At 36.2% G+C, this 17973-nt stretch overlaps 1 protein-coding gene across 11 annotated transcripts in view; it reads left to right on the top strand.

Moving 5' to 3' along the window:
• ANKRD28 (ankyrin repeat domain 28) overlaps window positions 1-17662 on the top strand; it is a 202071-nt gene extending 184409 nt beyond the window's left edge. For 10 of the 11 annotated variants that reach the window (XM_032869753.1, XM_032869748.1, XM_032869752.1 and 7 more), the window contains 7 exons: window positions 4398-4485; window positions 4575-4658; window positions 5343-5488; window positions 6122-6204; window positions 6652-6734; window positions 7490-7581; window positions 14405-17662. In XM_032869753.1, coding sequence (XP_032725644.1) covers window positions 4398-4485; window positions 4575-4658; window positions 5343-5488; window positions 6122-6204; window positions 6652-6734; window positions 7490-7581; window positions 14405-14691 — 863 coding nt within the window. In that variant the 3' untranslated portion in view covers window positions 14692-17662. Of the gene's footprint in view, window positions 1-4397; window positions 4486-4574; window positions 4659-5342; window positions 5489-6121; window positions 6205-6651; window positions 6739-7489; window positions 7582-14404 lie in introns of those variants that run through there. The other variant, XM_032869758.1, reaches the window with a different exon arrangement.
• Window positions 17663-17973: the final 311 nt, after the last annotated feature.

Here is a 17973-nt window from a genome sequence, read left to right as displayed (position 1 = left end):
TACTAGAGAAATCTTGACAGATAATGTTGAGTCACAGTGAAAGGGGAGAAACCTGAATCTTGCAAAATTATAGTTAATTAAATATTTTATAAGTATTTTCTAAAATGCAGTATTTGAAATTTTCATATTAATCCTTGTGCCAGAATTGAGAGTTCTAATCTTTTGCTGTGAGAAAGTTTTTGTCTCTTCTTGAGTATTGTTCTGTGATGACTATTGGGCATCCATCATCTCTGAGTACCGTCTCTGGTACCATTTTGTTGGTACCATCAAAACTTGAATAGTTAAATGTATTGCTAATTCACAAGCTCAGTTTAGTCTGTTTCATTTTTACTACCTTAGATCCTAAGCCAGAACAGTTTTGAAGATTAAAACCTTTGGATTTCAACTTCTCTTTTTTCTTTTATACTCAGTAAAATTGGTATTTAATGAATATAGTGAAATGGCCAAAGACTAGTCCTGAATTTTAAAAGATAACTATATTTTGCCATTGGAATTTGATTTGTTTTTATAATATAACAACATTTTGCAAGTATGAGGAAAACCAAAACCATCTAATATTGTAAGGAAACAATACAGATGTGAGTTTTACCATACAACAGATGTGAGTTTTATTTAAGAAATGAAACTAGGGTTTTTTTTTGTTTTGTTTTTTTGTTTTTGTTTTTAGAGAGGGCTGGAGAGTAGCAGAGGGAGAGAGAATCTTGAGCTGGCTCTATGCCCATCACAGAGCCTTTGTGGGGCTCAGTCTCACAACCCTGAGATCATGACCTGAGCTGAAATCAAGAGTTGGATGCTTAGCTGACTAAGCCACCCAGGCATCCCAAGAAATGAAACTGTTTTGAAGCAGATTTGTATTGCTTGGTTCTTTTTTTCTTTTTTAATATATCAGTGAGAATTAACCATTGGAAAAATCACAAAATAAGCTGTCTTTACTCTGGCAGGGCATTTAGTTGTAAATAAACTGCTCTTGTAACTGCCCTTCGGAGAGTTACTATTATGACATTTCTTTTCAGGTCTTTATGGAGAGCACTGTTTCCCTAAAGTGAATTCCTACTCTGTTACTGCTAAATTTAGATTCTCTAAGCACCTTGTGTACAAGAGACAAAACAGACAAAATTTTGCATGAACTACATGCTTGGTTGCCATTTAAAGATCATAGCAGATGTGTCTTAATTTTCAGACTGTAGCAAATTTGTGCATTCTGAATTGAGCTGAAAGAAATTAGATGTGTGTTGGCTATACAAGCAGTCTAAAATTAATACCATATTTATAGTCAAAAGTCTGTTTCATAATTTGGCATTCTGAGAGTAGAATATGTAAAATGGTTTTACTTACACTAGTAATTATTCCATGGCTAAAAACAAAATTGGAAGCACTCTAACAAACCAGAAAACAACCTTTGTCTCAAAATGAAATGATGACAAAGTTTTAGAAAAGAATTGGTTATACATACTACATTTAAATTCCAGATTTTCAGTTTATATAGTCATTCAATCACAGAACTTAAGAGTACTTGTATTATCCCTTTGTTTCTTTTAAAAATTAATAAATGTTTTTGAAGTTCTAAGTGTCCTTGGAATATCCCTCTGAAACATGAAGAGACCAGTTGTATCATCCTTTCATAAACGAGGACACAAAGTTTTCAGCTTGATACGATTGCTGGAGGTAATCAGTAGCCCAGAACTCTCTTTTTGCAGTATACAGTCTACTCAGTAATTCTCAGACCTTTCAGTCTCATGATCTGGGAGTTAGAGCCATCAATACTTACTATATTGGAAATGAGAACTGAAAAATTTAAGGACATTTATTAATTTACTTTAAAATAATAAATTCAGGGGCGCCTGGGTGGCTCAGTGGGTTAAGCCACTCCCTTTGGCTCAGTTCATGATCCCAGGATCCTGGGATCGAGCCCCACATCGGGCTCTCTGCTCGGCAGGGAGCTTGCTTCCCTTCCTCTCTCTCTGCCTGCCTCTCTGCCTGCTTGTGATCTCTGTCAAATAAAATAAAATCTTTTTTAAAAATTTTAAAATAATAAAATAATAAATTCATTAATTATTAATATAAATAATATTTTTATAAATAATAACTTCTTTTCAAAACAAAAAACAATTTTAGTGAGAAGGTTGGCAAATTTCTTTACTGGCTAATTTAAGAAAAGGGTAGTTTGCAACCATACCCCGTGGTTCCCCAGACTCACACCTTGAGAACTGCTATTCTAGGGTGATAGGAAACTCTTAAATCTGTACTGGACAACTTCCCATGGTTACTTCTTTGTAATGAGTTGATATTTGGAGAAAGAGTTAAAGCAAGTCTTCTCAGCCTCAGCACTATTGCCATTTTGGCAAAAATTCTTTGTTGTGAGGGACTGCTGGTGGATGGAAGGTGTTTAGCAACCTCGCTAACCTCTACCCGGTAAATGAGAGTAGCACCCTCTTACCCCATGCCCAGTTGTGATGAGCAAACATTCCTCCAGACATGGCTGAATGTCTCCTGAAAGGCAAAATTGCTCCAGTTGGGAACCATAGGATTAGAGAAAATAACTAACATAAGAGGAAACAGTTACAGGTTTCCTAAAACTTACTTTTTTCCTGGTAAAAAAAATTATAGGATAAAAATTAAGTTGAGATATTATTTGAGAATGATAGAGTAACTAAAAAAAATAAATCTAGCATCACTTTGTTAGACAAATACTGAGTCATAGAAATAAACAAATAGCCTGTATAAGAATCTAATTTATTCCTAAAATAGGTTCCAAATTACTAATGAAATAAATGATGCAACATTTCATTTGCAACAATTATTATAGCAATTGGATTTTAACTAAAATCCTTGCTTTAAAAATTAAGTAAAGAAAATCTGAGGTTTAGGTTTTTCCCTGTCTTCAAAAACTGTGGGCCTGGGAATCTGACTGGTTCATTTGGTTGAGTGACTCTTGATTTCGACTCAGGTCATGGTATATCAAGGCTGTGGGATCAGCCCCGTATCTGGCTCCACACTCAGTCCAGAGTTTGCTTGAGATTCTTTCTTCCCCTCTCCCTCTACTCCTCCCCCTGAGTTATTCACACGTGCAGGAGTGCTCTCCTTCCCCCCCCCCCCCGCCAGATAAATAAAATCTTTAAAAATAAATAAATAAAAACTGTGGGCCTATCTATCAGTAATCTATACTTGTCCTTCAACCCAGCAATACCATTTCTAGGAAATTATCCTACAAAAATACTTAAAAAAAAAAAACAATACTGGAGGGAGCCTGGGTGGCTCAGTGGGTTAAGTACCTACCTTCAGGTCATGCTTCTAGCAGGCTCAGAGTGGGGAGGGGAGTCTGCCTTTCCCTCGGGCTCCCCCTACCACTTGGGTACACTCACAAAAATAAATAAGTAAAATCTAAAAAAATTTTAAAAATAAAGTACTGGAAGATTTCATTACAGCATGTTTGGTTATATAACAGATGCAAACTAGCAGTCACCTCAAAATACATAATTAGAAATTAAAATAACTTATGATATACTTTAATGCTGTGAAGTTTTTCCAAAGATTCAAAAATAAGATTTCTATATATGTTATTATAGAGGGATATGTACTATTTATATTAAGTGAAAAGCAAGTTGCAGAATTAAAATTTTTCATAAAAATTTTAAAAGGAAGTAGTACATGTTTATGTGCATGCAGTTATATATGCCTAGAAATTTCTTGAAACAGTTTAGGTAATAGTGGTTACAATCTAGAAAGTGGAACTGGAGATGGCGGTGGGGACAGAGACTTGTACTTTTTCCCTCAGACACTACTGTAGTATTTGAGATTTTATCATTAGCTCATTACTAAAATCAAAATACTTAACATTTTGAAGTTAATTATGCTATATAAAGTTATATTAGGCTATTTAGGACTTTTTTAAAAAATGACTAAATAGGGGTGCCTGGGTGGCTCAGTGGGTTAAAGCCTCTGCCTTCAGCTCAAGTCATGATCCCAGAGTCCTGGAATCTAGCCCTGCATCAGGCTCTCTGCTCAGCAGGGAGCCTGCTTCCTCCTCTCCCTCTGCCTGCCTCTCTTACTACTTGTGATAACTGTGTCAAGTAAATAAATAAAATCTTAAAAAAAAAAAAATGGCAGTATCTTTAACTGGTCATCATAAAAAGAATAGAGCAAATTTTTTCCCCACAAAACGAATATTTGTTGTGTCAGTAATAAACTGCTATAAAATTACAAGAAGCTTCTGAATTTCAGGTCTTGAGGTCGTAATTTGGATTTTAAAACTCCTAGAGATGTGATGTTTAATGTATTCAGTGAGCTCAGTTATTTTTAATCCACGTGAAGTTTTTTCTTGTGTTAGGGATATGTGGGTATATTTGGGCAATTATCTTTTTTGGATTTTAATATCTGATTCTCATTTACTAATTTAGGTCATGAGACATGTGTAGAACTTCTTTTAGAACAGGAAGTTTTCCAGAAAATGGAAGGAAATGCTTTCAGTCCTTTGCATTGTGCTGTGTAAGTAAAGGCAGGTGAATCAGATTTGCTTTGACTATATAAGAAATACACCATTGCTGTGAGAGTGATAACTTTGTTACCTTACACAGGATAAATGACAACGAAGGTGCTGCTGAAATGTTAATTGATACTTTAGGTGCCAGCATCGTGAACGCCACAGATTCAAAAGGAAGGTAGGAATTCAACTACATAGGAAATAGCTTGACTTGCAATAGGAAAAAAAATTTAACTACTAGAGTAGTGTGGAAGAATTAACAGAGAACCCATTATTAAGTAAAAGTTGATTTTTATATTTGGAAGTATAAATTGTCATAAAATCTTAATGTTTATAATGTATTATAAATTACATAATTATAAATGTAATATTTATATGCAATATATATAATTCTCATTATAAAAAGCTTTTTTATTATGATTTTTAGCCAGTCTTCCTCTTTAAAACTTGTAAAATGTAAGATTCCCTCTCCTTTTCTTAAAGGTATGTTTGTTACCAAAGATGATTATTAATAAATTTAACAGTTTTCTAAATATAAATAAAGGCTGGAGAAGAGCCCACCAGTTGTAACAGGTGGCAGTATTGGGTCAGGATTTATTTCTTCTAAAATTTCCGTAGTGATGTAATTTTGTTTAGCAATTTTATGTTGTACTAGTTTAATTAAGGGCCTTTTATATTAACAAATACCAGTTACTCTGGCAGAAATTATTAAGCTCCATTAAGCCTATTTGTATCGAGGCAATGATTTTATAGCCTAATATGTAAACCCTTGGAAATTACTTGTCATAAATTCAGGAATAATTTTTTCTAGACTATGAGACAAACAGATTTAGTGAAATCTTCCTTTTTCTTTGTATTACAGAACCCCTCTTCATGCGGCTGCCTTCACAGACCATGTAGAGTGTTTACAGCTGCTTCTCAGCCATAATGCTCAAGTTAATTCTATAGACTCTTCTGGGAAAACACCTCTCATGATGGCCGCAGAAAATGGACAGACAAATACAGTTGGTAAAGACACTGGTTAAGGCTTGTATTATTCTAATGCTATAATACTGTATTGCTTATGTGTATTTAACTTATGGAAAACTTAGATCCCAAGCCTTCTGACTCTGTCAAATTTGCCACAGTTATCTCCTGAGATTTAAAACCTTTAGCATGCTTTCAACCCACATTTTTTTCTAGGGCCAAAATGTTTTCATTTGCCCTTGCTGATTAAACAGTCTTACTATAGCAAGGCAGTGTAGGATAATGGTAAAGACCCTGGCTCTGGAGTTAGATGGACAGCATACGAGTCCTAGTTCTACCAATTAAGTGACCTTATGACTCAATTTTTTCATTTTTGAAGTTTAGGAAAGTAACAGTGCCTCCTTTGTAGGGTTATTGTGAGAGTATAAATCCAGAGTGTTTAAGGCATTATTTGAAATTTAGTAAGCTCTCACAGCATAAATGTTGCCATTGTGTCTGTGACTTACACAGGATAACCTGATGATACAGTGTGTATATTTTAGGTTACAGTATTTTTCTTAAACTTTCACTAGAGGGATATTGTTGTTTTGTATCTTTATTTCTCTACAGTGAGTTTATTAGTAATCTAAGATATGTGTTCATAAATATAAGACTTGATGTAATTTTTCCTGCCAGAGATGCTGGTTAGCAGTGCTAGTGCAGATCTGACTTTACAAGATAACAGTAAAAACACCGCCCTCCATTTGGCTTGCAGCAAGGTAGGTACACATTTTAAGGGTATGTTTTCATTGTTTATATTAACAGTGGCATTTTCCCCAAACTTAGTGAAGCTTTCCTACTTCACTGAAGTGAACAGAGCTAGAGATCGAAACCTCTGTACTGATCACTGGCATCAGATTTCTTGAGGGGGGCAGAAATTACTCTCCTGTTAGGCACCATGATATATCAAAGTCTCCAGTGGGCCAAGTAAGTTTTGGAGTGTAAGTCTAAAGGTAATTTCTCCAGTCTTAAATATTCCTGTCCTCTCCCCAGCCCTATTCCACCAACACATTCAGACAAATATTCAAGGCATTGTTAGCCAAAAAAATCTATGGCATGTATATGGTGATGTACATATCGTATAGACAAGAGTTGAGGTTTATTGATTTTATATATTTATCTTTAATGATAACTAAGTTTTTAAGAGTTATTTGCCATAATTTTAGGGTCATGAAACTAGTGCCTTGTTAATACTGGAAAAGATAACAGATAGAAACCTCATCAATGCAACCAATGCAGCCTTGCAAACGTGAGTATTTTCAGTCTGGTGTAAACCTGTTTTATGAAAGTCAACTAGAATAATGTTATTTGACCCCAGCAATAAATGAGGTAAAAAGCTTGACATGTATCTGTAAACTAGAGAGATTTCAGAAAGAATCAAGTTCTTAATGTGAGCAGCTGTCTTTCAAGTGACCCCTTAGATCTTAGATCAGAGTCTCCCATTTTTCTCTTGCAATTTCCATTTGCTATTTTACGTTGAGTCTTGGTTTAAAAATAAATAAATTATAATACTGGTTCCCATTCACATGTCAGATCTCTTGAGGGTCCAAAAACTAGCCACAGAACCTGTAAATTTTTGAAAAAATTGAAATTGAAATTTATACTATTTCATTTAGTGGGTTTTATTGTATATTCTATTATATGTATTTGCCAACATCATTTTTTAAAACAACTTAAGAATGCAGTTTATTTAGTAAAACCTTCTTAAGGAAACAAACAAAAGGTATTGGTAAAGATAGATGGCTCTGGGGGCAGGGGACAGTGCTATGCTTATGCACGTTGGAGGGTTTGGCAGCACACTGTGCACTTTGATTTTGTTGTCCCCCATTCCCATCTGTATTGCTGTTAGGATTGGGTTCCTCAATTTTATATTTCTGGGTCATCACAACTTAGCAAAAATGCCCTTCAACAACCAGAATTGCAAAAGAAAGCGTGCGTGTGTGTGTACGTACTCAGGGCCACATACCTGTGTGTGTGTACACATGTATTGTTTTTTTCCCCCAGACCTCTGCATGTTGCTGCCCGAAATGGGCTGACAATGGTGGTTCAGGAACTTTTGGGGAAAGGAGCAAGTGTGCTTGCAGTAGATGAAAATGGTAAGTAGTTCTGTATTTTTCCTTAACCTATATTTTACTGAAGGTTTTATTTTTCTATTCATATTTGAAGTGAAATAAATGTGGATATTTTGTGTTGGTTAAAGAGGAGAGCTGAAATTAATATTGAATAGTACCATGTGGCAAAGGGAATAAGGGCAAGAAAAATAAGATGTCTGTGTAAGAGATAAACTTCTGAATTTTACTACCTGGTTTAATGTTACCACCTTCATTCATCTTAGTATTCAGAGAATTTGTTTGGTCAGCAAATACTTACCAAGGCCCTTAAGAGCCAGGTTCTTATCTAAAGTTAATCTTCAAGGGTGCCTGGGTGGCTCAGTTGGTTAAGCATCTGCCTTGGGTTCAGGTCATGATCCCAAGGTCCTGGGATCAAGTCCTGCATCAGGCTCCTTGCTTGGTGGGGAGCCTGCTTCTCCCTCTGCCTGCTACTCCCCCTACTTGTGTTATCTTTCTCTCTGTGACAAATAAATAAATAAAATCTTAAAAAAAAAAAAAAAGTAACACTTTGTTTAAAAAAATAAATCAAGTTAATGTTCCTACTATTCACTAGATCCTATCCCCATCCCCTTAAGCCTACTTGAGACTGTCACTTTAGCAATTCTTCACTGTGTCCTGTAATAAGGACTTTTTGACAGGTAGGGATACTCACCACAATACTAACAAGGAATGAGCAATAAGGACTTTTTGTAGGACCCTTCCTAGATTATTCCCATGTGTATATAAACATTATTTCCCTCATCTTAAAAAATCTTCTATATAAGGGGCACCTGGATGGCTCAGTCGGGGGCCGTCGGCTCAGGTCATGATCTTGGGGTCCTGGGATCGAGCTTCCTGTTCATCGGGGAGTCTGCTTCTCCCTCTGCCCCTCCCTTTGGTTTATGCGCTCTCTCTCTCTTAAATAAAATCTTAAAAAAAAAAACAACCTCCCATTAATCTAACTATTCCACAAGTACTGCAAAACTGTACCCCTTTGCAGCACAGTTACTCAAGTGTTGACTTGAGGCGGCTGTGCTGCCGCCTTCCCCTCTTTTATTCTCTTCTGAGACCCCTCACCGAGTCAGATCTTTGCTACCACCACTTCTTTGCCCCCACCACACTGGTACACTGTCCTCAAGATCACCAATGATCTCCACAATATTGAGTCATTTCTTAAGTTTTCATTGTACCTGACTTAGCAGAATTTGGCACAATTGATTAATTCATTTTTTTTTTTTACAGGAATAAGGGTTTTAATATAGAATTTAAAATATACAGGAATAAGGGAGTACCTAGGGATGTGAAGGTTGCAGTCTGCCATAGCAAGTGTTCAATATTTCCCCCAAATAATCTCCATATTTTCCTTTATGCTGCATACTATTAAATGGATAAATAGGTACAGATCACTTTAGGTTGGGGTAAGAGGGAGAGTCATTTGGTTTGATTACAATATCCTCCTGTAGGTGAACCTAGTCTGCCTTCATTCATAAATACCTGGTTCCTTCAACTGATAACTGGGTGAGGGTTTGTAACTTTGCTGTTTTGATGTTTGGATTAAGTAGCCAGATTCCCTGGGACTGAAATTTGTTTTTTTATTTTATAATTTTTTAATTGAGGCATAATTAACATGCAACATTAGAGTTTCAGTTATATACTTTTTTCTTCATTAAACTTTGTTTACTTGGCTTTTAGGACTTAACACTTGTTTGTTTTTCACCCGGTGTTACTAGTTATTCCTTCTCAGTTTCTTTTGTGAAGTTTCTCCCTAACTTCTTAATATTGGAGGGCTCTGGGACTTGGTCCTTGGTTTTTTGCTTTCCCTATCTATATTCAGTCCTTTGGTTCTTTGATACAACGTACATGCTGAGAATTTCTGGATTTATATCTCCAGCCCAGACCTCTCAGTCTCTATAGAGATGTGATCCATTTGCAGATCCAGCTGCCTAATTGACAGTACTATGTGGGTATCTAATAAACAGCTCAAACCCAACTTGTCCAGAATTGAATTGACTCTTCTCCTTTCCCTGCCAACCCTGTTCTCCCCACAGCTTCCTGATCTCAGTTGATGACAGTTCCCATCCTTGTAATTGTTCAGGATGAAAACCTGGAGTTCTTGACTCCTCTTTCTCATACCCAGTGTACAATCCTTCATATACTACTGATCTACCTCCAGTAGTTCCACCTTTTCTATGCTTACCACCCTGGCCTGGATCCTTTCAAAATATGTGACAAGATACTACTCATTTGAAACTCACTTAACTTACAGTGATCTTCAAGGCCCTTCGTGATTAGTCCACTGCCCTATTTCCTCTCTAACCTCATCTCCTACTCTTTCTTCTCTCCATTCTGTCATGCCAGCCCCTACACACCAGGGATCTATGTGCATTGTGATCTTTATCCTGGCTACTTTCTCTGACTGGAACACTCTGTCCTCAAGCAAGTCTTTGAGTAAATTCCTTAACTGTTTCAAATCTTTACTCAAGTTTTATCTTCTTAGTGAAGCCTGTGGTGAACCAATTTATACTACACCTGTTATAGACCTCTGCCACAGCATTCTCAGTCCTTGTCATCCTGCTCTTTTCTTTCTGCTTTCTTTTTTTCCATAAAGCTTATCTTCAAATAGATATATTTATATATCTATTTATATATAATTTTATAAATTATATATGTATATATTATATATGTATATATTATATAAATATATATATTTTATATATAATATAATATATAAATATACATTATATTGTATTATATATAATTTATATATCTATTTTTATATAATTTAATTTTTTATTATGTCAATTGTGTGTCTCCCCCACTAGAATGAATAGAAGCTCCACAGTGCCAGGGAGTCTGTATCAGTTGCATTACTGTTATATTCTAAGTGCTTAGGAGAGTTCCTGGACATGATGAGTGATTATTTACTGGGTGAATGATTGTGCCAGGCACTGTGCTCTGTTCTGAAGATAGGATGTATAGAGTAAGACTGGCTACTTTAAATGGTGAGTATAAACAGGCTGTTACAATGCACTGAAAGTGGTTCATTTGGAGTAAACTTAAAATGCTGTGAGAATAGGTAAGAGAGTGTTCGAAGTCTTTCTTACAGGATCAGGGAAGGCATCCCCCCCCCCAAAAAAAAGGGGGACCTGTAAGCCGAAATCCAAAGGACAAGTAAGAAAGTGGGGAGAGAGCTTTCTAAGCAGAGAGAGTGACATATTTAGAGATAGAGCACAAGACACAGTAAATATTGGAGTTGTGCCAGAGCCTCTTAGATAAAGTGGCAAAGGATCTGTGCACTGGGAAATTAGCAGTTAGTCTGAAGGAGAGAGCAAGATTAGAATGGAAAAACAAATTAACATTTGCAGGTGAGAGAAGTTGGTAACCAGAATTAAGGTAGAGGCACTGGAGATGAATACCTCATACCTCCTGGCTTGGAGTGCTGTGTGGATGGGAGTGCCATGTTTAAGACTAGAAAGTAGGAGTAAGAGCTAGATTCATACGGGGGCTTGAGAAAATTTCAGTGGAAGCTCCCAAGTGGATAATGGGACATACGGATCTAGAGACCAAAAGCAAAATCTAGGTTGCACATAAAGATTTGGGAATCATAAGTATGTATAGTCATGAGATCCAAAGAAGTGAATGATATCACCTGTAAGTTCAGACTACAGAGCTTTAAAAGAAATTTTCATTTTCAGTAAATCGATTTCTGGAAGTACAGCTACTCTGGAAATACTCTCTATATAGAGAGTAAAATGAGCAGCCTAAAATGCTAACTTTATATGTTTGGCCACATAATGAGACTCTGAATCATTAGCTAGTATTCAGATCTTTGTTGATCATTTTTAATATTTTTTATATTTTTTTCCTTATAAATAAACAAAAGGGATAATATAACAGATGACAATGAAGGTCATCTGTGACCACCTGGGTATCTTCTAACACACTTTGCAATGTGAAATAGTAATCAGGACCCAGAGTTGACAAGTCATAGCAATATATTTCCATGGATTTTCTGGAGGAAGCAAAATATTTTATACTTGCATGGGATAGATTAGACCCTCATCCTGAGGCAGTTTGCTTCTCTTACTTTTCTCTTTAGCTGACCCTGTCAACTCCATGCAGAGGAGAGGAGCCTGCTTTTTGTCATATTCCAACTGTAGAACACTTCTGAGATACTCTTCTCCCCCCTCCACCCTTAACTCTGATCCAAGGCATCGTGGCCTGTCTAAAGGGTTGTTCTGCCTGCCTGTTCTGCAGTCTAGCAGGCACCCTCAGACTTACAGAACAACTCTTGAAAGAGCTCTTTCATTTTGAGTAAACAGGGTTTAATTTTAAAATGCACACCCGGGGCGCCTGGGTGACTCAGTGGGTTGGGCCTCTGCCTTCGGCTCGGGTCATGATCCCGGGGTCCTGGGATCGAGTCCCACATCGGCCTCTCTGCTCGGCAGGGATCCTGCTTCCCACCTCTCTCTGCCTGCCTCTCTGCCTACTTGTGATCTCTGTCTGTCAAATAAATAAATAAAATGTTTAAAATACAAAAAAAAAAAAAAATGCACACCCTTCAGTCACTCCTGCCAAGTTTGCAGGAGCATTAGTTGTTCCCTTTGACCCTTAAAAAGGGGGAGAGTTTTGAAGGGAAAAAAATATTTCTTCCTTCTCAAGGCTAATACAGCATGGATAAAAATATATAGGAGAATAGGAAACAGCCAAATGTCCAGTAGCTAGAATGGATAACTAAACCATGGTATAATCACAATAATGGAATGTATAAACAATGAAAATAAATTGACTATAGTTATATACAATAACATGGATAAATCTCACAGACATAATGTTAAGTGAAAGAAGTCAGATATAAAATAATATATACTATATGATTCCGTTTATATTCAGTTCAGAAAAAGTCAGAACTAAACTATAGCATTTATGAATATAACAAACGAAAAGCACAGCCATGATTACCACATAATTCAGGATAGTAATTACCTTTATGGAAGAGAAAAGGGGTAGTGAAGGGACATGTGGAGCTCCTGGTTTGCTGGTAATACTCTCTTTCTTAATCTGGATAGTGGCTACATTAATGTTTGTTTGTTTGTTTGTTTAAGATTTTATTTATTTGATAGAGAGCACAAGTAGGCAGAGAGGCAGGCAGAGAGAGAGAGAGGCAGAAGCAGACTCCCTGTTGAGCAGAGAGCCCGATGTGGGGCTAGATCCCAGGATCCTGAGATCATGACCTGAGCTAAAGGCAGAGGCTTAACCCACTGAGCCACCCAGGTGCCCCTGTTTATTTTTTGATAAAACATTTAGCTATTTAAAAAAATTATAAAATATGTAAATACATTTACATATTTTATATAAAGTGTATAAATAATAAAATATATAAATAAAAATTGTAAAATATATACAATTGACCCTTGAACAACACAGGTTTGAACTACATGGGTCATTTAATAACATGGATTTTTTACAGTACTATAAATGTATTTTCCTCTTTCTTATGACTTTCTTTTCTCTAGCTTACTTTATTATAAGAATACATATAACATACAAAATAAATGTTAATTTAACTGTTTTAGGTTATTGGTAAGGCTTCCAGTTGACTGTAGGCTGTTAGTAGTTAAGTTTTGGGGAGTCAAAAATTATGCAGATTTTCGACTATGCACGGGTTCATGCCCCTAGCCTTTCCCTTTGCCCCCACATTGTTCAAGGGTCAACTGTACATATATGAGTATGAAAGCTAAAGCATTTGTATATATATGAATAGGGAAAACTGTCCAGATGTATAACAGAAAATGAAGCTGTAAATTAAAACTTTAAGACATTTGGGTTGCGTGGGTGGCTCAGTGGGTTAAGCCTCTGCCTTTGGCTTAGGTCATGATCTCAGGGTCCTGGGATCGAGCCCTGCATGGGGCTCTTTGCTCAGCAGGGAGCCTGCTTCTCCCCCTCCCTTTGCTGCTCTGCCTGCTTGTGATCTCTCTCTGTGTCAAATAAATAAAATCTTAAATAAATAAACAAATAAACTTGAAGACATTTGCTGCTAGAGTTCCATGTGGGGTAATGTAAACTTGGCATCATTTGGTGTGCTCTCACCATCTTCTCTCTCACTTCATTTTCAAGACAGGATCTTGTACCAGCCAGGGTACCAAATATTAACTTACTCAGTTTGTTGATACTTTGTATTGCCTTAAGGTTAAAGTCCATCTTCTAAAAGAAAGGAAGAGTTGAAACATTGGTTTTGACTTAGGAGTTTTTAAAGTTTACCCGTTTATCTCCTGTTTTTCTTCAGTGTTCTGTGCCCCTAAGAGAAAAGTCGATCAGCAGCCAAGTATTCCATTCATTGAACACACATCTTTGAGCACCTGCTCAGTGCTTCTTCATGAATCTGTACACATTTAGATTTCTCAGTATGTAAGCACTAAGTATAACTACAAATTACTAAGATTCTTTTCACCACTCTGAAGCAAGCTTGATCAGTCTAAGGGTTTTTGTTTCTTTGTTTGTTTAATTCTCGTTCTCTATCTTCTGTGAATTTAGGTGGTTATGGATAAGTTTTGAGATTTTGGAGAAATCATCCATCTCTGGGCCTCAATTTCCTTTTCTTTCCTTTCCTTTTCCTTTTCATCATACACACAAACACACACATATCCACCCTAAATTTCTAGGACTTTACTCTTTTCTACTGAATGGAAATTTCTGAATCATTCTATTAAACCAATTTATCATAAGCCAAGTAATTTAAACTATCTAGAACTACAGGCCATTAGGCTTATTTAGGCTTATTTTCTTATCTCCTGATGTTTAATTACTGAAATTTTATTTTTAATTCTAGGCTATACCCCAGCTTTGGCCTGTGCCCCCAACAAGGATGTGGCTGATTGCCTCGCTCTCATTTTGGCCACCATGATGCCTGTCTCGTCAAGTAGCCCTTTATCATCCCTGACTTTCAACGCCATTAACCGTTACACCAACACCTCAAAAACAGTCAGCTTTGAAGCCTTGCCCATCATGAGGAATGAACCTAGCTCCTATTGCAGTTTCAACAACATTGGTGGAGAACAGGAGTACTTATACACCAATGTGGACGAGCTCAATGACTCTGATTCCGAGACCTACTAAGCAGCCGAGCCAGAGGTCTGAGTGAGGAGTTCGGACACTAACGCTTCTGATTGTGCTTTTTCAGGAAAAAGGCACTTTATGATTCACCTATAAATGCAACCTAAGAGGGAAGATCGCAGAGTGAGCAAATAAGAGAAATGTGATGACGTTAGGAAGAAGAATTTTAAAGGCAAGTTTTGCAAAAGAAACTTCTAGAATCTTGAAATAGACTTGACCAGAGAAAAACACTTTGATATCAAGTTACTTTGTGGAATTGTTTAATTTGGTTTTGCAGTGCCAGGAATAATTTGGGACACTGTGCACCCTAATCTGCTTACACAAGCAACACTATTGTAAAAGAAGAGATAAGAACACTAGATTTAAATTTTACCAGTAAAACTACAACTAAATTTAAGGGCAATAAAAGTTTGATATAGTAGGCATTATGTGCACAGCAGATTGCCAAAGGACCAAGTAACTTAAAAGTTTTTAATAGAATGCCATTTTGTGGAAACCAGAATAGGTGAAATGAGACATTATCTAAACCAAACTTTAATATTTCTGAAAAATGAAGCTGAGATTTGGTTTTAAATGTTGATTTTTTTTTTTAAAGAAAACATCTGAAAGCCTTCGAATACTGTATTAAACCATGAGAGAAAGGAGATGTATTTTTACATTTTTTCTTTTACATAAAAATTTAAAAATTCCAACTTTTATAATATTAGAATTAAAAACCAGCTGACTGAGTGCAGTCAGGGTGAAAATACTTGTGATGTAGACATGAGATATATTGAGGTCAGGCCATCGTTGCCCAGTTTTGAATGGTTTAGGTTTAAAATTGAACTATTTTTGTTTGAAAATGTAAAGAATTTCCTAGAAGAAGAAAATTTCATGAAATCAAAAAATGGATTATTTTCACCCTGTTGCAGCTTAAGTGGTCCTGGGGAATGGAGTTTTTGACCTTGCTACTTTGGATGATACACCTTCATCACTTATGTTAACTTCTGTGCCTCCACAATGGATTGGGGGATTTTTGTTTTCATTGATTAGTGAATAATCAAAAAGGAAAAAAAAATCCCTTATTATTGATAAGTTAACATTATCGGTCTCTTGGAAGGCATTTCTGTATTGGGTCCTATTCAGATTTAAACAAGCTACTACTTGGGGAAAGAAGCAATTGCCTGCTGAATTGGAAAATTGCCTTTCAAATAATAGAGAAAGGCTGATGTTTAGGCTTTTAAATGACAATTTATAAGGTTCTGCTTTTACTGTAACTGTCACTTTCCCAGTAAGAATGATTTCACATATGTAGGGGGTCTTACAGATCTGGATAAAGTTCCATAAATTTTCACAAAATGATACCCAATTTCATTTTATCCTTTTTGTATTGTGAAACTGGAAACTTTATGACATTGTAAATTTCAGCTGGTTTTTCTGAATATAAAGTGTGAAAACACAGAACAGTATTTTGATCTATTTGATAATTTTGTGGGGTTTTTGAAGAATTAATGAGCATGTACATAGAAATAGTGACTGCTTGTATACTGTATTTACTTGCACTCTTTCAGTACATCAAGATTCCTGTATATTTTAGAGTATAATAAAACACAGATGTGAGTTGTATTTAATGAATAATGTATTTGTATCTGTGCATATTACCTAAAAATCTATAAAGTTTCTAGGGCATTGACTACTAGATTTTAAGCATTTTTTCTAAAATATTTACAGAAATTATAAATGTAATCCTCCATCTTTTCTTTATAATATAAAGAAGTCATAATGGACCCTTCCTAATTATTAGTGGTAGGAAGGTGAATTTGCATTTTAAAGACAGTGGACTACATTTTCTATTGTACCTTTTGAAAAAAAAAAAAAAAAACTCGAGGATTCTAAAAGTATACATATGTGTGCTTTCTCTTTCCTTTTAGGAATTCTCTTCTGAATTCCCTGAGGGAATTTTCTAGAATCTCAGAATTGAAAGAGACCTGAGGTTCATCCAGTCTAACCTCTTAACAAATGCAGGAGTCCCTTCTACAAGGGTGATCTTTCCACCTTGAATACTTCCAGTGACTCTACCTCACCAAGCAGTCCATTCAGTTGTTGAGCAGCTCTAACTGTTAGAAAGGTCTTCCTTAGATGGAGTTGAAGCCTCCCTCCCGGTAACTTCTGTCCTTGGGCCCGGGTCTCTGTCCTCCAAGAGAACGCGAAAACGTTGGAAGGATGAATCTCACGCCCTCTGCCATGTCTTCTCTTTTACAGGCTGTTTGACTTACCTGCTGAAGTGATTTCCAGAAGGACTCATTAAACGCAGATTTACCCATCTAATGAAATCCAAGGTGTAGCTATAAAGTAACAAACTGTTTTTAACTTATCCTCACACATGGCAGAACTTAAATCTTGCATCACTTTATGTAAATGATGCTATTACTGAAAATATTTGTGAGGTGGTTCTTTCAATCGCTTGCCCACTAGGAAGTCTGTTTCATTGCTTTGTGATCGCATTTTGTGATAGTCTATCCCCAGCTTGATCAGCCACTTCCTTTGGTCTGCACCTAATGAAGGGAAATCCCAAACTACTGGTCCAAATAGTATTTGAACAGCTCTAGTATTGTTGGAGTACGTACATGGACAACTTCAGTGAATGAACACAGCAGCACAGTAAGTTCCTTTATAGTTACACCTTGTATGTCAAAAGCATTCAGGCCCTGTTCTGTAGTGGTTTTTATACTCAAACAGAACAGAAAAGCCTGTTTGCTTTTTTAACTTCTGCATGAAAGATGACATCTGAAATATCTGATGTGTATTATAATACCAGCTTCTGTTCTAGAACTACTTTGGGGGAAATGGTGGTAATAGCAAATGACCTCCTTTAACAAGACACTCAACTCAAACAGTGCCATTTAGTTCAGGAGCTCTAAGTATAGCTGTCAATTTGGGGTTTAATTTGGCTTATATTGGACCTTTTAAATGAAATAAAGTTTTTTAATGCAATGAATCAAGTGTCTTTCTTTTTTATATGTAAACTTCTTTCTCTTTTAATGTCTAATTAATATTCCAACGAGTTTTTAACCTTTCTTTAAAAACTTGACGGCTTCTCAATAAAAAACTTAAAATTTAGATGAATCTATGTGGGCTTCTCAAATACATTCATTCAACAAATATTTATTGCTTGCCTGCCATATACTAGAGGGTGGGAATGGGCAGAAAGTGAGCCCAGAAATTGTGGTGTCCTCTAGGAGTTACAGTCTCATCATGGAAAGACATACACCTGAAAATAGAAAGTATAAAATTGTAATTGAGGTA

Source organism: Lontra canadensis, unplaced genomic scaffold, assembly GCF_010015895.1.
Source record: "Lontra canadensis isolate GAN:19392208 unplaced genomic scaffold, GSC_riverotter_1.0 scaffold38, whole genome shotgun sequence".
Classification (NCBI taxonomy): domain Eukaryota; kingdom Metazoa; phylum Chordata; class Mammalia; order Carnivora; family Mustelidae; genus Lontra; species Lontra canadensis.
This window is presented reverse-complemented; position numbering and strand designations above follow the sequence as displayed.